This window comes from Gossypium hirsutum, chromosome D10, assembly GCF_007990345.1.
Source record: "Gossypium hirsutum isolate 1008001.06 chromosome D10, Gossypium_hirsutum_v2.1, whole genome shotgun sequence".
Taxonomy (NCBI): Eukaryota; Viridiplantae; Streptophyta; class Magnoliopsida; order Malvales; family Malvaceae; genus Gossypium; species Gossypium hirsutum.
In genome coordinates, this window is record NC_053446.1 from 64303014 (window position 1) to 64328855 (window position 25842).

Genomic DNA, 25842 nt, shown 5'->3' on the forward strand with positions numbered 1-25842 from the left:
TTACCGCTGAGCAATGACAATCTCTTTTGGTGGTGTTTGGTAATACACAATCCACTACCAATCGCTTGAATGGACATTCATTTCGAGAGAGTTGATTAGAGCGGATGAGAGACGAGATGGACTTTATTACTTCCGACAAGTATCAATGGTCAAAGTGGTTTCTATTAAAGCTTTATCCTCTTTGGAACTTTGGCATAGAAGATTGGGTCATCCTTCCGAGAAAGGAGTAAAGTTATTTCTTAGTAACTCTAGAGATCATTTGAATAAAGCATGCAAAATTTGACATTGGGTTAAACAAACAAAAAATAGTTTTCCAGTTAATGAACAGAAAGCCACTTGTATTCTTGAGTTAGTTTATTGTGATTTATGGGATTTTTATGATACTCTTTCATATTGTGGATTTCATTATTCTTTTACATTGGTTGATGATTTCTCTTGTGCTATTTGGGTATATCTATTGGTTAATAAGAATGAGGTTTTCAAGCAGGGGCGAAGGTAGAAAATTTTTCTAGGAGGGTCGAAATTAAATTGTAATTTTTAATAGTATATATCTTTACAATTTTTAAAGGATTAAATAAAATATTATCATTTTAAGGGGATTAAAGTGTAATTTTACCTTTACTAATTTAAATTTTGAAAATTTCAAAAGAGCCTAAATGGATGATTTTCCATTTTAGGGGGGCTGAGGCCTTTGCTAGCCCCCTAGATCCGCCACAATTTTCAAGATTTTCATGTCATTTATTACTATGATTCATCGTCAATTTTATGAATAGATAAAGTTTGTTAGAAGTGATAATGAGATTGAATTTAATTGCCTCCAAGATTATTTTCTTATATATGACATTATTTTTTCAAACATCTTATGTTGATACTCCTCAACAAAATGGGAGAGTGGAGAAGAAACATCAACAAATTTTAAACGAGGCTCGTGTTTTGCATTTTCAAGGATATTTTTCTATCTTGTTTTTGGGGAGTGTGTTTTGCTGCTTTTTATCTTATCGATTGAACTCTTTCACCTCTTCTTCATCATAAAACACCCTATGAAATGTTGTTTGGTAGACTTCCTTTAATTGATGATCTTTGTGTGTTTGATTGCTTATGTTTTGTTCATAATTAACATTCTAAAGGCGATAAGCTCAGTAGTCAGAGTAAAAAAGTGTGTTTTTGTTAGCTATCATTTTGTCAAAAATAAATAAAAAATATTTTAGTATAAGACATTTTGGGACTGTTGGCATGTCATTTCTGAGTTGTTTCCACGAAATGCAATCGATACATAAATTAATCATTTTGTCAAAAATGATATCTAAACCTTGAAAACATTTCCTTATTTCTTGTCTGTTTCTACTTTGGTTGTGATGTGCTTTGTTTGATTCTAACTACTCCATTAAATAAATCATCCAAAAACATAAATTATATGAGGAATAGGTGGTTGAAGAAAGAGAAAGCAAAAATAATAATAAAAGAAGGAAATTAATTAATTAGGAAAATGACCTTATATGAAAACACTCATACAATTGGATAACTCATTCACTCCACCTTTAAGAGGAGAAAATGAAAAACCTTGTTTATGTAATACTTGGATACCTAATAAATCATTTATACTTTGGTATAAGACATTTTGGGTTGTTATTTCTGCGCTGTTTCCATGAAATAGAATCGAAACTTGCTTTCCTACTTTTAAAGCAAGTAAGAAGTCGTCTTTCTCAATTTTTTACTTTCTGGCTATGCTCTATTAAGAAGAAAGAAACAGAAGGGGGAAAACTATCGGTTATTGATCAAAGCCAAAAGGTAGGCCATCTGCTTTTCTTTTCCCTGCTTTGCTCTTACTCTTTTGAAATAAGCTTAGGCAGGCAGGTTTAACCATGAGAATAGACTTCTTTTATGCTTTAAATCTCTAAAAAGGGGTGAGTATTAGGAAAGGTGCATAAGCACTTGTGTTTGGGATGTATCAACAGCTTGTTGCTTCATGGTTATTCAGAGGTTGGGTGATTTATCTTGTAGTCGACCACCTTTTTTTTTATTCGATGCTTTATTTCCATTCAAAACTATATATGGCTGGAAAGCTGGTTTGATGGTCCACTAAAATTATATGAAAAATCATTAAAAAAAACAAATTAAATATATATTTTATATATTTAAAAGTGTTTGTTTATATATTATTTAGAAATTGCTTTTATAACATAATTATTATTATACTATTTTCAAATTTGAAATTTCAATATTTAAAAAATTAACTAATTTAAAAAAGAAATTATATATAAAGAAATACTAAATAATTAATTTATATATAAAGAAATTATAGTTTATTAAAATCTGAATTAAAATGCTTTAAACTAAAACTAAAACCAAAATTTTCTTATATTGTAAAATTATTGTTAGAAATTTTTAGTATTACAAAAAGATATTATTGATATTAGTCACTTACATAATTATTTATATGATTAATATTTTAATGATTTAACCGTTTAATTTATCAATATAATTGTACTTGTAATGCATGAAAATTTTTAAACCGATTCGATATCTCTATCGTATCGATCTAAAAGACTCTATATACTAATATATAATCAACGATTGAATTTTTTTTACAAAAAGAAAATAGTTAGAAGTTTTAAATTTACATCAAATTTGACATGTATAATCTGCATGAATAGACCATAAAATATAACAGTTGGATCGTTAAAATATTAATTATATAAATAGTTACGGTAAAATTCCTTTAGCTTTTACATATATAAGTGGATCCTTCTCCTTAATGTTAATAAATTTTAATTTTGTTATCACATAATATTTAAATTATGAATTAATATTAAAAATAAATAATAAAAAATATAAATATAAATAGTGCAAGTATTTGGTACACTGACAATGTACTTTTTTTATTCCACAAGTAGTCTTAAAAAATTGACATATGTCTCTCTTTTTTAAATATGTTATTATACCCTTAAAAGACATTTGTCAACCTCGTGGCCCTACTTGTAGAGTCTAAAACCTCCACTTACTAAATAATTTCCAAAATTTATCATTAATGTTTATTGGACAAAACACGTTAGCGAACAAAATAAATAAATTATAAATAAATACATATGAAATACAATATAAATAGAATGATTTATAATTAATTTATTAAATATGAATCAAATAAAAACATAAGAAAAAGTTGAAATAAAGAAGAATTGAGATTTTACGAAACGTTGAGGCATGTGAAACACAGTTTCCTTAAGATAGATTCGACCGCCCTTGGAGAAACGTTAGTCAAAATTCTCCCAGGATACAACAACAAAAGTGATCAAAGTAATAGCATTTCTACAACAATTAACGAATGAATTTTGCCTTTTCCTATCACTGGAATGTTTGAAAAACAGAGAGGAAAAGGAAGAGTTTTGAAATGAACAGAATTTCGGCATAAAAAATCATTTAAATGTGTGTTTAATCCTCCAGAATACACAGCCTTTTATAGGCATTTAGGATAAGGAGTCAAAAATCAATTTGATTTAAAAATTAAATCAAATCAAATATTGTCCATATATAAGCAGATTATGTTTACTGAGGAAAAATAAATTCATGTTGGGCTTAAAATATTCGCAGGCTAATTCAAACATTTCGCATCGCGTACGTCATGTAGGTGCGCCCAACCCAATCAGATTTGGACCTACACCCCCCACGCGTGAGACAAGGTTACAAGCATAGTTATTCAATTATTTTTAAAGAGAGTTCACATATATAAGCACATCTCACACTTGATATTTAACCAATGTAGGATCTAAGTATTTTTTTTTCTCAACAATATTTCCAAGTAGCTTACTTGAAGATCAATTTCTCGTTCACCACTCAACTATTTTAAGTATATGATATACCATTATAAAAGTCTGATGGAGTAGAATATGAAACCATAAAATTATGATTCAACTCTCCACTTTTATCTATTGAGAATATTCCTCAAAGTTCCCATAAAAGTAATTTTTCTAACAATGTTTTTAGACTCCATCAGTAAGGTCAAAGGATTGACAAGTGTCCTATAGGAATAGAGTAAAATATCAAAAAATTAAATATTTTTAAAAAGAGACATATAAATTTTTTAAAACGACTTCTGGAGTAAAAAAAATATTGCTAGTATACCAAATAATCACCCATAAATTATTGCTTTAATCAAAATATAAGAAATAGGTATAATTTTGAATTAGTTTAAATTAATTTAAAAGAAATTAGTTTAAATTATATTTTTGAATAATAATTAAAAACAAATTTTTAAAAGATGTGTTGTAAAATGTTCAAAGTGTAAAAAGACAATTTATTCCTAAAATGCTTAGGAAAAAATATTCCTTAAAAAAAGATAATTATTAGAAAATATCATTAGATATATGTCTATATTAATAAAAAGTTATCTATTAACAAAATCACTTTAATTGTCACCAAAGTAAAACATTAATCACATATTTATAATTTCAAAATTTTAACTCTTCAATGGTAGTTAAGATTATGCAAATGATTTTTTTTTAAGTATAAGAGAATTCAAGTTTTGGTCTTTGTTGTCGCTGTGGTTATTCAGTTTGCTCTCTCAATGGAGTTTGTTATTGCCATCGTTGGCTCTATTGTCGCTAAAGCTGTAGAGTATACGATCTCTCCTATCAAAAACCATGTCAAATACCTTTCCAATCATCAGCAATATGTTGAGACCCTCAAGAACCGAGCTAATAGGCTGAAAGATGCAAGGGGCGGAGTACAGCATTCTGTTGATGCAGCTAAATGAAACGGTGAAGAGATCGAAGGTGATGTTGACAAATGGCTATCTGCAGTCGACAAAAAGATCCTTGAACAAGTAGAGAAAGTGATGCAAGATGAAGAAAAAGCAAAGAAAAAGTGTTTCATTGGTTTGTGTCCTAATTTCAGGACTCGTTACAAGCTTAGCCTGAAAGCGGAAGAGGAGGCAAAGGCTGTTGCCGAGCTACTTGAACATGGCAACTTTGAAAGGGTTTCCTATCGTGTAGCTGCGCAAGGTATCGTGGTTGCAGCAGTTAAAGGTTATGAGGAATTCGAGTCAAGAACGTCGATTCTGAACGGAATAATGGAGGTACTAAAAGATGATAGCGTCAGCGTTGTTGGGGTGCATGGTATGGGTGGGATTGGAAAAACAACGCTGGTCAAAGAAATCGCTAGAAAGGTCAAGGGCAAGTTGTTTGATTCGGTTGTCATAGCAACCGTAACTCGAGCCATCGATATTGAGAAGATTCAGAACCAAATTGCTGACTTCTTGGGCTTGAAATTTGAGGAACAGAGTATGGTTGGAAAGGCATTTTGACTACGAGAAAGATTGAAGAAAGAGCAGAGGATTCTGGTTGTCTTGGATGACATTTGGGGAAAGGTTGATATTGAGGAAGTAGGGATTCCTTTAGGAGATGAACACAAGGGCTGCAAATTACTATTAACTTCTAGAGAACTCAATGTTTTATCAAATGGGATGGATGCTCAGAAAAATTTTCCCATTGGGTTTTTAAATGAAAAGGAAGCCTGGGACCTGTTCAAGAAGAAGGCTGGCGAGTGTGATGAAAGTTGCGATTTGAAGCCTGTAGCTATGGAGGTAGCCAAAAAATGTGCAGGACTGCCGATAGCCATTGCGACAGTTGCAGGGGCTTCGAGAAACAAAAGATTGTTTGAATGGAAGAATGCTTTACGAGAACTGGAGAGGCCTTCGTCAAGCAACTTCACGGGGATAGCTGCGGCATATTCAGCTATAGAGTGGAGTTTTAATTATTTAGAAAGCGAGGAAGTTAAGCTGACTTTCTTGCTTTGCAGTGTAATAGGCCATAATGGTCTCATTGAGGACTTGGTAAGATATACTCTAGGTTTGGGTTTATTTGATGGTGTCCACACTATTGAAGAAGCTAGAAATAAAGTATTGACGGTTGTGGCTAATCTCAAAGCGTCTGCCTTGTTGCTTGATAGTTATAATTATAAGCTCTTTGATATCCATGATGTTGTTTGGGATGCTGCTATAGCTATTGCATTGAAGGACTACCGTATGCTTGTTTTGAGAGATCATCCTCCAAAGGAGTGGTCCGATAAGGAGAAAATGAAGACGTGGAGTGTGATCAGCTTACGTTGTCCTCAGATTATAGCTAACCTTCCGAAGGAGATGGAGTGTTCAGGACTTTCCTTTTTCCATATGGCCTATGATGGCGCGGTTAAAATTCCTCTCAATTTCTTCAAACAAACCGAAGGCCTCAAAGCCTTAGATTTGGTCGGAATGCAGCTTCCATCCCTCCCAGAATCAATTATTCAACTTGCAGACCTTCGCATGTTGTGTCTGAAAAATGTGCAGTTGATGACATAACCATCCTTGGAGAGCTCAAGAGTTTACAAGTACTCAAACCTTTCTCAGTCAGGTATCAAAGAACTACATAAGGAGATGGCACAATTGACTCAATTAAGGTTGTTAGATTTGAGTTGGTGTAGAGAACTCAAAATCATCCCACCGAATGTCTTATTAGGTTTGTCTAAATTAGAAGAATTATATATGAGTTGGAGCTTTGTTGAACGGGAAAAAGGAGTAGTTGAAAATGAGAGGAAAAATGCAAGCCTTGATGAATTAAACAATTTGCCTTGTCTAACTACTTTATATGTTCATATTCTTGATGTCCAAATGATACCAAAACACCGGTTTGTTGAAACATTGGACAGATTCAAGATTTTCGTAGGTAATTATGGAGGATATGATTGTTGCAATAATTATGAATCTCCAAAAGCATTGAAGCTCATGTTATATACAAACATTGATTTGGACAATGGGATGAAAAAGTTGTTGATCAAGACAGAAGATTTGTGCTTAGAGGGACTTGAAGGCGTTAAGAATGTACTTGTGGAGTTAAATAATGGGAAAGATCTTCCAAATTTAAAGGGACTTCATGTCAAAAATGGTAGGCATGTCCAATTTATCAAAACGAATAAAATTGAATTTTTTGAATTATGCTTCATCACACTTGAAAATCTACCGCAACTCGTTAGCTTTTGTTCTCCAGACGAAAGCTGTTCCACTAGGCCCTTACTACTTTTTAGTAAACAGGTATTTGTTTGGCTTTACTTATAGTTTCTTATACAACTTTTATTTATATGCCCATTAATACTTCTCATAATAGAAATAAATAATATTGTGTAATGGTTTTTTCGGAGCTCAAAAATAAATTTCAAATCCAAAACAAATGAAAATTTAATTTTTAATCCAAATCGATTGAAAGTACAAAGTCAATTAAATAATCTAAATTTAAACCTAACAATTTTTTTTTAATTCTGAAAATGAAATTTGAGCCCACAAATCGAACTAAAATTCTCTTTAAAATCGAAAATCATATTTTCAAATTATGTTACATACTATCTTTCCCTATCGAAAAAGAATTGTGTGTAAATATGTGCAATTTATTTTCCCTCACTTGGAAAGCTTGTAATTGTGTTCCATTAACACCAAAATAATATGGCACAACCAGACATGTCATTGGATTACGAATTTGAGGAGCTTGATCATCAGCGGATGCGGCAAGTTGGAGCATCTGTTATCACCCTCTCTCGCTAGAAGTCTGGTGCAGCTCCAATGCTTTGAGATAGAGGATTGCTATTGCTTAAGGGACATAATACTTACAGAGGAAATTGAAGAAGAAAGGAAAGATGTGATTTGTTTCCCTCGATTAAACTCCCTGCAAATAGTGGATCTTCCAAACCTCATCTTCTTCAACTCAGGAAACCACAATATTGAGTTCCCATTGTTGAAAGTGCTGAAGATTGAGCGTTGCCCCAAGTTAATAGAATTCATTAGTCAGAATAGTAATCAGTCCGGTATGCACGCTCTCTTCAGTGAGAAGGTGATTTATTTCATTAGTCTTACACTCTTTGTTGGTGCAACAACAGAACCAAGCAGACTCAACAAGTTTCTTATCTGGCAAGCTTCGAGACTTGCTGAGCAAACAAACAATTTCGAGCTAAAGAAAAAAAATAAGCTAAGGAAATTGGAGAGTGTATTGATGAACAAAACTGATTTTATTCATTCATCTTCAAAACAATGGCATAATGCCAGTACATAAATCAAGGACAAAGCTTGTTAAAATCAGCAAGTAATTACCTAAACATCACCTACCTCCACTAATTACATAGAAACTTGAAATTTTAGCTTGTAAACTTATAAAAGATTGTGTTTACAGCTCATACAGAAGCTAATTACATCAGTCAACAACCTAAATTAGTTAGAAATGAACTAAGATTACATTTCATTGACTAGAAAATACAAAATGATCAAAATAAGCTTGCATCAGCAGCTCCTGCATGTCTTGGTCTCCATGGCCTGCATGCTGTTGAGTTTGCTGCATGCTGAACCAACTCTATCACTCCTCCTTGGTTTGCATGGAGCAAACACCTAGCTTCTTTCTCAGACATTCGAACCTTGTGAAACTAAGGGCTTTGGTTAAAATGTCTGCAAGTTGATCCTCTAAATTACAGTGGATCAGCTTTACTTCCTGAGCTTGCTCCATTTCTCGAACAACATGCAACTTAATGCTGAAATGCTTTGTTCTTCCATGGAACACTGGATTTTTAGCAATTGCAACAGCAGATTGGTTGTCACAAAAGATCTCAGTAGCTTACTTTTGATGCACATTCAAATCGGCCAAGATTTTCCTTAGCCAAATGTCTTGGTTGACAGCACTTGCTGCTGCCACATACTCTACTTCAGTAGTAGATTGAGCCACCAGGCTTTACTTCTCCGAGCTCCAACAGAACATGGCTGAACCAAGATCAGACATTTCAAACACTTCCTGCATCTTGGTCTTGAAATCAACTAGCACTGCTCGATCTCCTCCTGTCACCAGCAGGTCATCAACATATAGGGACACAATAAGTTGAGTTTGTGTCCCTTGCTTCTTGACATACAGTGTTGGCTCACTCTTGCTTCTATCAAATCCCAGATCAGTCAAGTAACCATCGATTCTGCTGTACCAGGCCCTTGGAGCCTGTTTTAAGCCATATAGGGCCTTCTTCAGTTTGTAGACCATATGCTCTCTGCCAGCTATTTCAAACCCTTGTGGTTGTTCAACATAGATGTCTTCATCTAAGAAACCATTCAGAAAGGCTGATTTCACATCAAGTTGATGGATTTTCCATTCGAGCTGTGCTGCTAAGGCAATCAGCAATCTGATGGTGTCGAGCCTGGCCACTGGTGCAAAGGTCTCCAGATAGTCCAGGCCATACCTCTGACTGAACCCCTTGACAACCAACCTTGCTTTCAGTTTGTTCAAGGTTCCATCAGCATTCTGCTTGGCTTTGTACACCCATTTTACCCCAATCACTTTCCTTTTGACTGGGCTTTCAACCAATTCCCAGGTCTGGTTCTTCTCAATCATGCTAATCTCCTCAGCCATTGCCTGCTTCCACCCCTGCTGAGCTTCAGCCTCTTCAAAGTTGCTTGGTTCAGCTATGGCTACATGAGCCCTTTCATAAATCTCAGTCAATGGCCTTGTTCCTTTGACTGGTTCATCATCAATGTCCATTTCAGGAACATTTTGGTCTGGCTCAGCTTGGTCTGCTGCAAGTTCTTCAGAAGCTTCTCCAGGTTCATGTCTTTCCCAGTTCCAACATGACCTTTCATCAAATACCACATCCCTGCTTACTGACACTTTGTTTGTTGAAGGATCTAAAATCCTATAGCCCTTCTTAGCAGTGCTATAGCCCACCAAAACACCAGGTCGAGCCCTTTCAGACAATTTGTCCCTTTTGACAGCAGGTACATGTGCATAACAAATGCATCTAAAGATCTTCAGATGTGCCAGTGATGGCTTGAAGCCAAACCAGGCCTCGAATGGAGTCTTCTGATCCAAAGCCTTGGTTGGAAGTCTATTTTGGATGTATGTTGCAGTGTTAACTGCTTCTGTCCATAGTGTTTTAGGCAGATTCTTCTGAATCATCAAGCACCTGGCCATATCCATCAAACTCCTATTCTTCCTTTCACTTGCACCATTCTGTTGAGGTGTATATGTGTTGGTAAATTGATGTTTGATGCCTGCCTTATCACAGAAGGCTTGGAACTGAGCTAAGGTGTACTCAGTCCCATTATCTGACCTTATGATCTTCACCTTGCAGCCTGTTTCAGTTTCAGAAGCAGCCTTGAACTTCCAAAACACTGAGGCCACCTCTGATTTCTGTTTTAAGAAGTAAATCTAGCAATATCTCGAGAAATCATCAATGAACAGTATGAAATACCTGTTTCCACTTAATGACTCAGTCTTCATAGGGCCACACACATCAGTATGCACCAGTTGGAGTTTTTCAGAAGCTCTCCAGGCTTGATTCGAGGGAAATGGCAGCTGGTTTGCTTTTCTAGTTGACACACCTCACACACATCATCATGATCCACTGAGTTGATGAAGTTTTCAGCCAGGTCATCTCTGACCATTCGGGCCATCGATCTGAAGTTGGCATGTCCCAGCCTTTGATGCCACAACTTGGATTCATCTGAAGTGGCTGTGTAGGCAATGTCTGACTTCTTTTTCCAGTCAACCACAAAGCTCTTATCAGCCATAGGGACTACCATCAGTTTGGATCCACTTGGATCACTGATTTGACACTGGTGGTCTTTAAACACAACAGAATAACCTTTTTCCAGCAACTGAGCTATGCTGAGCAGGTTTCTGTCAATTTTAGGCACCAACAGCACATTTGAAATCACTTTGGCACCTGTGGAGGTGCATATCACCACATCACCCTTGCCTTCAGTTTGAATAAAATGCCCATTTCCTATCTTGACTTTAGTTCTGCAGCTTCTGTCTAAAGACTTGAAGATTGCAGCATCAGTTGTCATGTGGTTGGTGCATCCACTGTCTAGGAGCCAGCCAGATGAGGACCTTTCCTGAGCAGCTGAGCATGACACAGCAAAGACTTGCTCCTCTTGGTCATTGTCCTCCTTAGCTACTCGAGCCTCAGCTTTCATTTGTTGAAACTGATTCTGCCTCGATTTAGCCTTGTTTTTGCAGACTCTCTCTACATGACCCTTCTTTTTACAATGTTGACACACAGCATCTGGATTGAACCAGCATTTTTCTTCTGAATGACCAGCCTTTCTGCAGTGCTTGCAAGTCTGACCTTCTCTTCTTGCAGCATCATTCTTTGGCTTGTCTCTCCAGGCCTTCTTGCCTTTATAGGCAGTGTTTGTTCTTGCCTGAAAGGCACCTTCTTGATGCTCCTCCAGTCTGCTTGCTTTCCTCTGCTCTTGAGCATATAGAGCATTGATCAACTCTGTCAGAGAAATGGTGGACAGATCCTTTGAGTCCTCGAGAGATGAGATTTTTGCCTCATACCTCTCAGGCAGAGTTGCTATAACCTTCTCCACTATCCTAGCTTCATTAAACTGCTCTCCAAAGAGCCTGATGCTGTTAACCACAGCCATAATCCTATCAGAATATTGCTTGACAGTTTCTTCTTCCTTCATCTTCAAATTCTCGAAATCTCTCCTCAAATTCAACAACTGTTGCTGCCTAGTCCTTTCTGTCCCTTGAAACTCTTCTTGCAACTTGCCCCAGGCCTGTTTTGGTGATTCACAGGCCATAATCCTTGTGAAGATCACATCAGACACTGAGTTCTGGATACAATACATGGCTTTGTGCCTCTTGGTCCTCTCATCAGCATGCTGCCTGATCTGAGCCACTGTTGGATTGCCTCTAAGTGGCTCTGGTTCAACATCTGAGTTGACCACCTCCCACAGATCGTATGCCTACAGGTAGGTCTTCATTTTGACCATCCATATGTGATAGCCTTCTCCATTGAAGACTTGAGGTGCAGCTGGTGAAAAGCTTGATGAAGCCATGGATTTGTATAACAGATCCCTTAAAAAATAGGCTCTAGATACCAATTGTTGGTGCAACAACAGAACCAAGAAGACTCAGCAAGTTTCTTGTCTAGCAAGCTTCGAGACTTGCTGAGCAAACAAACAATTTCGAGCTAAAGAAAAAAGTAAGCTAAGGAAATTGGAGAGTGTATTGATGAACAAAACTGATTTGATTCATTCATATTCAAAACAATGGCATAATGCCAGTACATAAATCAAGCACAAAGCTTGTTAAAATCAGCAAGTAATTACCTAAACATCACCTACCTCCACTAATTACATTGAAACTTGAAATTTTAGCTTGTAAACCTATACAAGATTGTGTTTACAGCTCATACATAAGCTAATTACATCAGTCAAAAACCTAACTTAGTTAGAAATGAACTAAGATTACATTTCATTGACTAGAAAATACAAAATGATCAAAATAAGCTTGCATCAGCAGCTCCGGCATGTCTTGGTCTCCATGGCCTGCATGCTGTCGAGTTTGCTGCATGCTGAACCAACTCTATCAATGTTACTGATCAGTTGCCCAAGCTGGAATAAGGAAATATGTATGGGTGCGTATGCGAAAAGCTCAATTTCGTTTGAATTCAAAACAAATGGTAATTGACTCTTCTATTTTCATCATGGCTTAACTAATGCTTAATAAAGTGACCATAGAGAGGTTGAGTTGCTTTACTGAAGTACGAGGCTGCAACTTTTGGTAAAATGTGAAAGGTTATTTCAGTTTTTGTAAAACTACTATTTGAACTGTTCCATTTCACATTATACCCTCAAAATTGAACTTCAAGTGCATCATGCTCGGTATTGGGCTACAAACATGTAAACTTTTACCAATAAGGTTGAGTAGACCCCTGTTTTAAGGATTTGCCAACTTTTGATGATTACCATATCAATGTCAGCTTAAAGCTATCAAGTATCTTCACAAATATAATATATATTATTCCCTAATGAGGGATCAAAGTAGGCAGCTATCTATTAATGATACGGCTGATTCTGAAAAGACGGCTGAAATTGAATCAATGGGTTGTTGGTATTTGCCTGATGGAAGAACAGGGCCTAATGTTACGTGGATTCTGATCCAAGTTTTAAATTTTTAGTTGTAGGCATAACTGGTTGTTGCCATTTGGTTGTTGATCCTCTGATTTTACGGTTGACTGTCTTGCTTATACGTTGCAAGGTTGGCGGGTCTCAAGTATGAATTTCCAAGCCGGCTTTCATCCATAATTAACTAAGTGTTCCAATCCATGGAGTTTATGGTTTATTAGTGTAACTGTCTATTTGGTTATGGATTGGTTCTTAAGGTGTTTTGATGCTTTGCTCCAAGCAACACCCTTTAATTGATGAGAATCTGATACACTATTCAATCTGATACACTATTCAATCTGATACACCCAAGCTTAGATCTTCACAAAGTATATAATTATTTAAAGTCACACTCACATTATTATTTTTCCCATTCAAAGTTGAAAAGTCTTTTATGTAAAAAATAGTATAGCTCTTCAATTTGGGTTAACATTTTGGTCCCCGCCATGTGATGTGAAGGAAACACAATCAAATCTCTTTTTTCTGCCATACCTTTGTGCCTCCGAAGAAAGTTAAATTATTAAGGCACAAAAGTTAAATTTAATTTTAAATTCTTTAAAAAAAATAAAGAGAGATACATATTTTACTGGCATAAAATATTTACATCTTTTAGGATTTTTTAGTTAAATTTAATTTTAAATTCTTTTAAAAAAAATTAAAATTGATCATCAACGTTTAAAAAAGAGTTGAATTATTATTTTTTAATAAAAATATTAACAAAAATGTTAAATTTCGAGACATGGGAATCTGTATAACAATCCACTCGTAGTTCATGTTTATTTTTATTTGATTTTTTATGAACTCTTTTTGTGGAAATTTTTTAATATTTTTAATATTTTTAATTTATTGGCATGTCATATAAGATAAATAATGCTATGTCAACATAAAGTACATGCGAACTATCACAATTTATTAATGTTTTAGTCATGCCAACTTTGTTAAAAATTAATGTTTTAGTCAACATTTAAAAAAAAACACAATTTGACTTTTTTTAAAGGTTAATGGTCAAATTTAAATTAAGAAATAATAATGATCAAATTGACAAAAGATGTAAATATTAAGTGCTGAATTTATCATTATACTTATATTATTTTAAGTAAAATTTTTGGATTTAAATTTGAATTATTTCAAATTTAGATTATGTTGAGTTCAAGTCAGTTTAGACTCGAATATTTTGGGAAAATTAAATAGTTTTGAGCTCGGAACATTTCAAGAGAAAATTAGCAAGTCAAAATTACAATTATAAAATAATATATATCATTTATCTATCTATCTATATAAGTTTGAATTACAAATTAATTACTAAAAGTTATTGAGGCATTAGTATTTGTGTTGAGGCATGGGAGTTTAGGTTTAATCTCTTGATTGAAATAATATTTTTAAAATATTTTAAAAATATGGGAGGGTTTGGGTAAAAATATAGGCTCGAAATATGGGCTTGGGTAAAAAAATGAGGCCCGTTTAGAAAACGGGTCGGGCCTCGGGCAAAATTTTTTTGGCCTGGGCCTGGCCCGGCCCGAAAATATATTAAATATATATTTTTTATTTTTAAAATATACTAGTTTTAGTTTTATTTTAAGTTTTAAGTTACAAAATATTAGATTTTGTTGCAACAATTAATATAATTTGAGATAATTTGATAATTTTACTAACAATTAATATAATTAACAATTAATAATTTGATATAATTTGATAATTTTACTAACAATTAATATAATTAACAATTAATAATTTTACTAAAAATGTTAGTAACAATTAATAATTAATAATTTAATATAATTTGATAATTTTAGTAACAATTAATACAATTAACAATTAATAATTTTACTAACAAAATGTTAAATTTTACAAAATGTTGACTGGTACAAAAAAAATATAATTTGATACAATTTTAATAACAATTAGTTTTAATTTTAATAAAAAAATATAATTTTAATAATTAGTTTTCTCCCCTAAGTTTACAGCAAGAAGAAGACAAAGAAGACAAACGGCAACGTTAAGCCATTTTCATCCCAGGTTAATTTTTTTGTAAATTAAACATTTTTTGTATACATTTTGTTACCTATTTATTTTATGGTTATGATTTGCCGAGTGGACATTTAACAATGTGGATTGTATCTGATACAGCCGAAAGAGAATGTGCCTTGTCGAGATCTTGTTGAACTCGAGAAAACTACAAGCGATCAGATTACTGCTCTAGAGGAACAATTGGAGGAAACATCAGAGGCATTGAAAGATATGGAGAGCCGATACAGTTGTCTTACGGTGAAACAAATCTTAACTAATCGAGAACTGCAAGATGCTCAAAAAGAATCGATAAGTGTATTTCCTCGTTTTCCTTTGTTTTCGTGGATGTTTTATTTCTTTAGGTGCAAGAAATACCTCTTCGGAATCAGGTATGAAAGTGTTAAACCAAGGACTTCTCTGGTCCTTGATATGCAGGGTCTAAATGATGTATTGACAAGCCGAACAACTCTTGTAGTAAAAAGAATGGGAGAGATCGATCAAAAAGCTTTTGAAGTTGCTAGCTCTGGGAAGTTCCCGAACGAAGATTGGCAAGAAACATGTGCTAAATTATGTTCATTATGGCAACAAAACGTGCAGGATCCGAAATGGCACCCGTTTAAAATGATCAATATCCGAGGCAACTTGCAGGTATGGTGCATACACCAACTATTCTGTTATCCGGTTATCGAAAATCCGTTTTTTTACTAAATGTGCTAAACATGTATGTCAGAATCGAGCCAGTTTATTACTCAAACTTAGATATATTAAGGGGATGGCTACTCGGTAGTGTAGGAAATAGTGTAGGAAATAGTTTAAACTATTTTAAAGTTGGGAGAATAATTTAAAATAAAGATGCAATATTGTTAATCTAGTACTATTTCATAATATCATTTTATCGTTTCAATTTTTAAAGGCAACATTTTTTTTTTGAAATATTTTAAAGACAATATTTAAAGATTGATTATAATAATATTGTTGCATGGAAAAAGAATTCCCATGTCAGCGAAAAAGCTAACGTCTTATGTGTGCTTAGTGTTATTAGAAAAGTCAAAGGTCGAGAAAGTCTAAAGTGGGTCACATATATCACACGCCATGCACAGGTTTCCTTATTTCGAGGTTAAAATACCAAAATACCATCATATTTCTTATTAAATTTACCACTTAATCAACGATCCTCTAAAATGATGTAAGGACATATTAGAAATTTTAATCACAATAATATCACCAAATCTGAAAAATTACAAATGAGGCAAAAAAAAATACGAGTAATATTTGGCCATAAAATGTATATATTCATTCCCTCTAAACGAGTCGGTTAAGCCTCACAATCCAACGTAACTGTAAATCTTTCTTGACAGCCATGAAATCAGTTCTAAAATCCCTTGCAAACTCAATCTTCCTTGTTCTTTTCATCATCTTTTCATCTTCTACTCCACTTGTATTGGCTCAATGTGAAGCAGAGACCAAGACTAATGGATGCCATAACTACAGAGAATCCATGAAGCTAAAAATCATCGCCATTGTCGCAATTTTACTATCCAGCATGATTGGCGTGCGTCTACCATTGTTTTCTGGTCAGGTTCCGTTACTTAAACCCGACAGGGACTTGTTCACCATTGTCAAGGCATTTTCCTCCGGTGTTATTCTAGCGACTGGGTACATGCACGTTCTACCGGATTCTTTCAACGACCTTATGTCCGGGTGTTTGCCTGAAAACCCATGGAGGAAGTTCCCTTTTACAACCTTCGTCGCAATGCTGTCGGCTGTGTTGACCCTTATGGTGGATTCATTTGCAATGAGTGTATACAAGAAACGTTGCGGTAAAGCTTTAATGGCGGATGCTAACAATGGTGGTGGATTGGAAAATACGAACATTGTACCGATCGATAATTTTGAACACGGCCATAGCCATTCACTTGAGATGAATGACGACGTATCATCACAATTGTTAAGGCATCGAGTTATTGCTCAGGTATATATACATGTTTGAATCCTCAAATTCGATGGTTTTGCTTTTCAAGTCTTTACATTATATATTTCCTAAATGTAGGTATTAGAGTTGGGAATTGTAGTTCATTCAGTGGTGATTGGTCTTGCAATGGGAGCCTCTGGCAATCAATGCACCATTCGATCACTCATTGCTGCCCTTTGCTTCCATCAAATGTTTGAGGGGATGGGACTTGGTGGATGCATACTGCAGGTAACCCCCAACATTGCACTATTTTCTCATTCAAACATCCATTTAGTGTACAATATTGATTAACATTATGTTTGATATGTGCAGGCTGAATATGAGATAAAAATGAAAGCAATCATGGTATTCTTCTTTTCAGCCACAACGCCACTTGGAATAGTTCTGGGAATTGGTTTGTCCAAGGTTTACAGTGAGACGAGTCCAACTTCACTTATGGTGGTGGGACTACTTAATGCTTGCTCAGCAGGGTTGCTGAATTACATGGCACTGGTTGATCTCCTTGCAGCTGATTTTCTGGGCCCTAAGCTTCAAACAAATATGAAGCTCCAGGCTTGGTCATATGTTGCAGTTTTACTTGGTGCTGGATTTATGTCTTTGATGGCAAAATGGGCTTAGTCATGTCAACATATACATGTCTTTTTGTAGTTTTTTAATTTTTTAATTTTTTTTGCTTCAACAGATGAGTTTATAGTGAATCAACAGTTGTTCAATCAATTATAAAATTTACGCAAAGAATTTAGGCAACAAGGCTTCAACATTGATCTTTAAGATCGTTTACTCCATATTGCAGGGCTCATCATAAAGTATATAACTATATTTATCAGAGAAGTATGCAAACTTCAATTTTGTGTCAGTATCATTATAGTTTAAACTGTTTAATGTTAAATCAGATGTAGATGTCTTTAAGCCAATGCTTATAGCCACAAAGTCTCTTTGGTGCAAGCTATAAGGACAGAGTTATGCTATAAATAAACAAATAAATGTTGTATAAAACCCTTCTCCTCAAAGACAAAACGATAGCGACAGCCTGCTTTCGGTAGATGGAAGATTTTCTATTTCCTCCATTTACCATCTCTGGTTTGCTTATCTGCCTTGTTGCCCTATGTTGGTTGGGCCAAACAAATAGCTTGAAATCTTTAAGTAGCACTTTCATCCCTCCAGTTATATATGCAATTTTATATGTTGAACCATCATACCATGCCAATTCACTGCACATTAATTGACTAGTACCTAACAGGATTAATTTACAGCTTACTAGAATCATCCACAAGACTTTGAGGGATTAATTGGGGGTCAAAAGACAGCCTTAAATATCAAAAAGGCTTCTACTGTTTCTGTTTTTTGTCCAGAAGTTTCAAATGGATCAATAGTTAAAAGGTGATCATAGGATGAGCAAGTGACTGACATTAATAGTGACCACATATCAAAAGAAATATAAAGAAAGAAGGAAGAGCAGAATTATTGAAAAAGTTTGATCATGTGGCTATACTATATATATTTCAATGCGCAGAAAGGAGATATATGAGGCAAATAATTTTGTCCTATTCAAATAAAAAAAATGGGGAGGCCACAATAGACCAAAGTGTCCCCTCATGCAATAAAAGGCTTTTTGTGAGTGGCTTTGGTATAGTATACCCTGTGAATGAGCACTTATTTGCCTCCACACTCTTTTATAGGCCCTATGAGGATTTAGCTATATCGCAGAAGTGAGGTTAATTTTAATGAGACTAATGATACAATGAAAATATATTTTGAGTGTTGAAATTAAATTGAATATTTTTATGGTATTGAAAATGTAGTTTTACTATTTTAATAGTTTATATATAATTTTACAATTATTAATATAAAATTTTATAAATTATAAATGGGCCTAAATGAATTTTTTTTCATTTTAAGGAAACTGGCATTGGTGATTATAATAAGAATCAAATTTTGGGTAACATTTTCCCTATGTATTCATTTAGTTGCCTTACAAATAATGTACATTATTGTAAAGAGAGTCGATGTATTATTCTTCAATACTTACCTCATTTTTTATAACCCTTTATTTGCTAATAAAAGACAACGTTTATATTGGGACCATAATTTCATGCAAAAAGGGAAAAGACTTTGCCATTCCCTAATATCCTTCTCTAAGCAAAGGAGGTCTATGTACTAGTGACAAATGGGTTCATATCCGTCTCTCTTCGGATTAGGATTACCACCTATTTGAACCGGTTTAAGTTTGAGTATTTAGAATTTGGATAATTTTGAGTTTAGATTGTCTCAATTTAAAATAAGTATTTAGACTAGTTGATCCACGAATCGGTTGAACAAACGACCGAGTTTATTTTTTAAAATATATAATTTTTAATAGTTTATTCAATTAAACTAATTGGACTGATTAAATTGAGTAGATGTGGTTTCTATTGCACACAATCTAATGAAAGACTCTTACAAGGTGAAAAGTACAAAAATTTATAGAAATGATTTAAAGTTTAGGTAAATAACTTAATGAAAAATAGATATGATTAGTGGCGGAGCCCTGGTCCCTCTAAAATAGAATTAAAGTCTTTTATAACTTATAAAATTTTAAATTAGTAATGGTAAAATTGCACTTTCTTCCCCTAAAATTGATAAAAATTTGATTTAACCTTTTAAAAATTATAAAGATATAAACTATTAAAATGGTAAAATTGTATTTTTATTATCGTAAAAATATACAATTTAATTCCGTCCCAAAAAATTTTCTTACTTCACCCTGTATATCATTAATAGAAAAGCTAAAAATATTGAGTATACAATAATTAATTAGGTTGAACAATTTTTGTTGGGAATCTATGTTAAATAAAATATAGATTAGCTATTAAATGTAAAATGGCAAAAGAATAAATTATAAAGTGTACATAAGGTTGATTTCGTAAAACTAAAAATTACCAATTTTTCATGTCTTTGTCAACTATTATACACTTGAGATGGCAAGAGCCTTTTTTACTTTAATCGGTGGTTAATGATTCGATCATTGCCTTAGGTATAGAATAACTTTAAAACTCGTGACCAGTATCTACCCCGTTAATGGGCCTATAGAATGCGAGGGTTAGTTATTGGGCTCGCTCTAATAGATATATTGAGAAATTAAAAAAATGGAATAAAAAATGTAATAAATTTGACATTTGAAGTTGTTTAAAGTTATAAATTAAATTGGTGATATATAAGAGATATTTTGATTTGTGTTTATAGAGAATTGAAGGAATAAAATTTTAATATTAACCGCAAATAATATCCTCAAAACTTAAAGTTATAATAGTGAAATAATATCAAACATGCAATCAATTACATTATTTTATTTTTTAATTTTTATTAAATATAGTCAACATTATTGTACAAACCCAATTTCTGCCCGGCCCACTAACAAAAGAACCCAATACCCACAAACCCAATAACCCACCTAAACACTAACCCATACCAGCAGACCCAATTACAATGCCCCCATCACCTACCCTCTGCCACCGCCACCAACTCCGCCGTTCACCTGCTTTCTGCCACCGTCCCATCACCCCACTTGCCTGCAAAGAAGAAAATCACGCAAAGAAGGACAAAACAGTAGTAGAGACAATAGAAGAATTGAAAAATGGCTATTTAAAAGCCATTCAAACAGAAGAATAAGGGGGATTTTTCATTTTTCGGTACAAAACCGATTGAAAAACCATTGTAGAGATTTTTTTTTAACGTTTTTCACAGAAATAAGAAACAAGAAAATCAAAGGTGATTTCTGACCCTTTTTGTTTTTACATATTTACCATTTTTATTTTACTTTTCTTTTTTTGTTCATCTATTTATATACATATAATATAAATAATAATAAAAAGAGAGGGAAACTCACCGAGGAGAGGTGATTCGGCGAAAAGGGGAAACTTTTGGTCTCCCCACCACCGTGCACGGCGGCGCCGGCGCCGGCGACCGGCGGCCGGTACGGTGGTTCTCGGCCGTACCCTTGGCCGGCGCTCAAAGAGAAAAGGGGAGGAAGAGAGAGCATTTTTGGGCTTTTTTTGAAAAGAGGGGGAGAAAAATGAAATTTTTTGGAAATTTTTTGAATATATAGGCGTGTGAAACGACGCCGTTTTGGCCCAGCTCCATAACGCCCAAAACGACGTCGTTTTGCTTTGGATCGGATCGACCCGACCCGTTACCAGGAGGATCCGCGTGTTTTCTTTGCGAAGGGGCTAATTGCTCGTTTAGCCCCTCCGCAGTTTTAATTATTTTTAATTTAATCTTTTTTAATTTTTGCAAATTGGCCCATTAATTTAGTTTGTTTTTCGATTTGGTCCTTCGACCATCTGCGCCCTCCTCCCTGGAACGGCGTCGTTTTGACATTGAGGGTTTAATTACCCTTTCGGTCTCTCCTTTTTACGCGCGCTTGCAATTAGGTCCCTCCGCCTTTTTTTATTTTTTTTAAATTGGCCCAGAAACTTTGTTTTATTTCGATTTAAGTCCCTTTTAAGCATGTTTTTTCCTTTTTGCTCATTTATTTATTTATTATTATTATATTATTATTTATATATATGTGCTTATACTATAATATATATGTCTAAAATTATTACGAATCTATATATTTACAAACTTTAATATATATCTAATAATAATATTATATTATATATTCAATATTTTTTATATCTATCCTGCTTTTTATTTATTTAATATCTATATATTTATATATATATACTATATAATATTTATACCTACAATATAATACACGTGCATATGAATATTTTTATTTTTTATTTTAAGAGCATTTCTATCTCCTTATTTATGTATATACATGCATTTTATAAATATATATATACTTCTTTTTTGTATTTAACTTTATGCTTTTACCCCGTATAATTTGTTTCTAACATACATACATATATATATATCACCATTTTATTCATTATTATAATTATCATTTCATGTTGATTTATTTATTTATCTACATGTTCGTTATTATTTGCTTAAATGTCTTTATTCTTGTTTGTTTATTTTTTATTTTTGTTAACTTTTTATTATTTACCATGCATAAAAATGTAATTTGCTTTCACTATGATTTTGTGTTCTATCTTACTTGATGTAACAATTTTTAAATGGCATTTCGTGTTTGGATTCGAGAAAATCGTGCCCTAACTTACTGGGTTTCGATTTTCTCGATGAATCTAAATACACGAATCTTTTCAAAATCAAGTTTTAAATGATCTCGAATTTTAAAAAAGGAGGTCGCATCCTAACTTACTGGTTATGATCTCATTTTTAAATTCGAGATGGCTAAAATTTCTTAAATAAACTTTTTCATTCGCGTATCGAGAATCTGAGATATTGTATTTTAACTTACTGAATATGATTATTTTTCTCGAATAACGTGAAATATCCTCCTTTTCTTGAAAATTTTTAACATTTTAATACAAAGATCGTATTTTTAAAATTCTTTTAAATTCTCAATTTTCGACATTAAGACATTAAGTAATCAACTAGGTACCAATTTTGGACGTATCGAGGGTGCTAATCCTTCCTCGTGCGTAACCGACTCCCGAACCCGTTTTCTAAATTTCGTGGACCAAAACCGTTGTTTTAATAAAATCAAACCGTTTATTAAAAACAACCATTTTTCGAGGTAATCCAAACACACCTCATAAAAAAAAGGATTGGTGGCGACTCCCATTTTTGTTTTCATTTTCCAAAACCCAAGTTGACCCCGTTTTCATCCAAAAAAATGGCGCCAACAGCTTGGCGACTCCGCTGGGGAACACTGATAAGAGGGTCAAGCCACTTGGTGATTACTTTTTGTCTTTTGTCAAAAATTGAAAATTCGGTTTAAAATTACGATCCTTTCATCGCATTTTATCTGTCTTTATCATAATCATCATCATTAGGGTTTATAATTGCTCTGTTTGTTAAATTTTGGTATCTTTCCGCATTGCATTGCATGACCGTTGGTCACACCTTTTTAGGTGGGAGTGAGAAGCTACGCCTTCGTGAGGTTTTCACCTCCGCATGGGATAGTGAATCGCTTTCGGGATATATCCGTACCTATGTCTTCGTGAGATTTTCATCTCCGCATGGCCATAGGGAAATGTATCCCCTGAATTGAACTTGGTCCGTATGAGCCTATAATGGGTGAGGATCGAGGAATTTGCTGGTTCAGGTACCCTACTTTAGAACCAAACCACATGTAATGAGCCATAGGAACCGACCTAGGTAGAGCTACTCCAAATTTTTAGTGCTTACCTAAATGAATGTTGTATTTATTTTACGCTTATTTTAAATCTTATTCTGTGTTTAATGCTAATTTACTTTGTTTGTGATTGCATGGCATCTTCATTCTAAAAGATGTGTCGATTTACGTTCAGTTTCTTGGTAGAAAGCTTATCATGGAAAAGGGGTTTGTTGATAAAGTAGAGGATAATGCGGCTGTGCGAATATGGGCTGAAACGACACAACGGGAGAAAGGCGATAGTCTTACCGAAGGGTACGTGTCAGAATTGTAGGATTTTACCGGTATCAGTGTAATCCAGAATGACCTTCGAGAAATGAAAGAAGTCTGGGATCAATGGGATGTCGAGGCCAAGTAGCTGTTCTATTGTAACTACGGTGACCTACCTTATCTGCTTAGTGTCAAAGTGGACAAGTATTTATTCTGAGCCCTTGCTCAGTTTTGGAATCCTGCCTACAGTTGTTTCACTTTTGGGAAGGTAGATTTGACGCCTACTGTGGAGGAGTATACGACCTTGCTTCGGTGCCCAAAGATTCAAGTCGACAAGGCTTATTCCAGAGCTGCTTGTGTCCCTTCGTTGTTAAAGAAATTAATGCACATCACTGGGATGAGCGAGCAGTGGGTCGCTGCCCGGATCCAACAGAAGGGCGACAGTAAATGTGTTCCTTGGAAAAGTTTGCGAGATTTGGTGCTTGTACATCCTGATTTAAAGAAAAGGGTCGATGTCTTCGCTTTAGGTATCTATGGACTAGTGGTTTTCCCCAAAGCTTTAGGACACATAGACGAGGCTGTATCTGATTTGTTTGATCGGCTTAGTAAAGGGGTTACACCTATTCCGGCAATACTCGCTGAAACTTTTAGATCCTTGAATGCGTGTCGAAAAGCAGGGGAGGGAAGGTTTATTGGATGCGCGCAGCTTTTATTGGCCTGGTTCCATAGCCACTTCTGGAAAGTCGAAAAGGTCTTTTATCGGGTATTCTCTGATAGCTACTCCCCTCTAGGAGAATTGGTGGCCACGCCAAGACGGGATGATATTTCAGAAGAAAAATGGATAGAGATACTCCAGAATCTCCAAGATGAAGATATTGAATGGAGGGCTCCTTGGTTAATTCCTGATGAGATATTGTACCGATGTGGAGATTTTGACTGGGTTCCGCTGCTCGGGATATGGGGAACTATCGGATATGCTCCTCTACTCGTATCAAGACAGTATAGATCACGACAATTCATACCAGCAACCCAGGGGTTGGCTTATAGTGATTTTTCCTATAGGGAGGACAATTACAAGAAGAAGGTTCGAGAAATATCTAGTGCCTGGAACCAGACTCGTCGAATGAAGATCTTAGCCGTGGGTCCGACAATTACCCCCGAGTATGGTCAGTGGCGTGATCAAAGGATCAACGACAACATCCCAGCGTCAAATTCAGAAATTGCTCGATCTTTAGAGGAACACTTACAAGTTTTGCCTTCTGAGATAGAAATCATCAAACAAGAATTCGAAAAAAGGAGTTCAGAATTGGGGAAGAAGATAGAACAACTAGAGGAAGAAAAAATGCAGTTAGGACTGGATGTGGACATTCAAAGATTAGAGGCCAACAAATTGAGAAAAGGAAAGAACAAAGCAGAAGAAGATTTGGACAGCCTGAAGACAGATTATAAGAAGTTGCGTAGGTCGGTAAGAGCTGCTGGCTTGGGTAAAACACCAGAACAGTGGCGACAAGAAATTCAGGAGGAAAAGACGAAAGCTAATCAATGGGAAAAGAAATTCCAGGATACTCGGGCTCGAGAAGTCGCCTTGGGAAAGAGTCTACTAGATTGCCAAGACGAAAAGACGGAGTTGAAGGTCCGGATAACTGAACTAGAAAGATCGCTTCACCAGTACTGTAATCGTAATGCTACGGTTGAATTAAGGGCGAGCTTAGACAAAATTGAAGAATTGAAAAGACAAATAGGAGGGCTAGAGAATGCATTGCAAAATAGTGAAATCCGGATAGAGCTTCTGGAAGAAAATAATGAGCAGTGGCAAAGACAATTCCGTCGGTCTCAAGAGCAGATTAGAGAAAGAGGTTATATTATGGGAGAGGCGGTGACTCAAGTGCGCGAAGTAGCTGATCATCTGCAAACTCTAGCGGTTCAGGCTGATCTATTAAGTTTGAAGTATGAGTTAGAGTCGGACAGGGGCCGAGAGTTAGCTTGGCTTCTTAGAAAGGTTAAGGCTTTGAGTGTAAGGGCAAAGCCATATATGTAGTCTATTTTATGTAAAGAAACTTTTTATCTAGTAAAGTTTTCTAATGAAGTTGAATTAGAATCAGTGCCTCTTTTTCTTTGCATTCTTTTCATGCATTGCATCACATCACATGCATTAATGACCACTAAAAACCTAATCAAATAAAATCATTTTAGTTAACCTGGAAAACCAACAAAGTTACGGCACCCGAGCTAAGACAAAAATTATGGACCAAAGGTTGGAGAAGCTAGAGCGACTTCAAAGAGAAATGCAAGACCAGTTGCAGGCGCAAATGAAAGAGCAAATAGAAAAGATTCAGCGTGACATGGTGCAAAAGATGGAGGAGTCCCAAAATGATCTGGTGGCTAAGATGACGCAATTATTGAAGGGAGTAGATAAGGGTAAAGGTCCTGTGATTGTTAGTGAAGAAGAAAACAATGGTGAACCACTTTATCCTCCAGGTT

General features: G+C 34.8%; 4 protein-coding genes across 11 annotated transcripts in view; all 4 read left to right on the forward strand.

Moving 5' to 3' along the window:
- Positions 1 to 25842, forward strand: part of LOC107941480 (uncharacterized) — a 98798-nt gene that overhangs the window by 428 nt on the left and 72528 nt on the right. The window lies entirely within an intron of this gene.
- LOC107934408 (probable disease resistance protein At4g27220) lies at positions 919 to 6591 on the forward strand. 3 transcript variants are annotated; one of them, XM_041103612.1, is made up of 3 exons: positions 919 to 1788; positions 3589 to 3677; positions 4550 to 6591. In XM_041103612.1, exon 3 carries the CDS (start codon positions 5459 to 5461, stop codon positions 6329 to 6331), a length of 873 nt encoding a protein of 290 aa, XP_040959546.1. In that variant the 5' UTR covers positions 919 to 1788; positions 3589 to 3677; positions 4550 to 5458; the 3' UTR covers positions 6332 to 6591. The 3 variants fall into 3 exon arrangements, with proteins under 3 accessions (XP_040959546.1, XP_016722328.1, XP_040959547.1); XM_016866839.2 differs by lacking the exon at positions 3589 to 3677; XM_041103613.1 differs by lacking the exon at positions 919 to 1788 and having other exon boundaries at positions 2312 to 3677.
- Positions 4832 to 5299, forward strand: LOC121222120 (disease resistance protein UNI-like). The gene has a single exon (XM_041102043.1). It carries the CDS (start codon positions 4832 to 4834, stop codon positions 5297 to 5299), a length of 468 nt encoding a protein of 155 aa, XP_040957977.1.
- Positions 16314 to 17543, forward strand: LOC107934387 (zinc transporter 7). Its single transcript, XM_016866809.2, has 3 exons — positions 16314 to 16925; positions 17004 to 17153; positions 17238 to 17543. Exons 1-3 carry the CDS (start codon positions 16314 to 16316, stop codon positions 17541 to 17543), a joined length of 1068 nt encoding a protein of 355 aa, XP_016722298.2.

Coding starts and splice junctions, on each gene's coding strand:
- LOC107934387 (XM_016866809.2), top strand. CDS start 16,314: ATGAAATCAGTTCTAAAATCCCTTGCAAACTCAATCTTCCTTGTTCTT. Junction 16,926..17,003: donor GGCATCGAGTTATTGCTCAG/GTATATATACAT, acceptor TCCTAAATGTAG/GTATTAGAGTTGGGAATTGT. Junction 17,154..17,237: donor TTGGTGGATGCATACTGCAG/GTAACCCCCAAC, acceptor TGATATGTGCAG/GCTGAATATGAGATAAAAAT.
- LOC121222120 (XM_041102043.1), top strand. CDS start 4,832: ATGCAAGATGAAGAAAAAGCAAAGAAAAAGTGTTTCATTGGTTTGTGT.
- LOC107934408 (XM_041103612.1), top strand. CDS start 5,459: ATGGATGCTCAGAAAAATTTTCCCATTGGGTTTTTAAATGAAAAGGAA.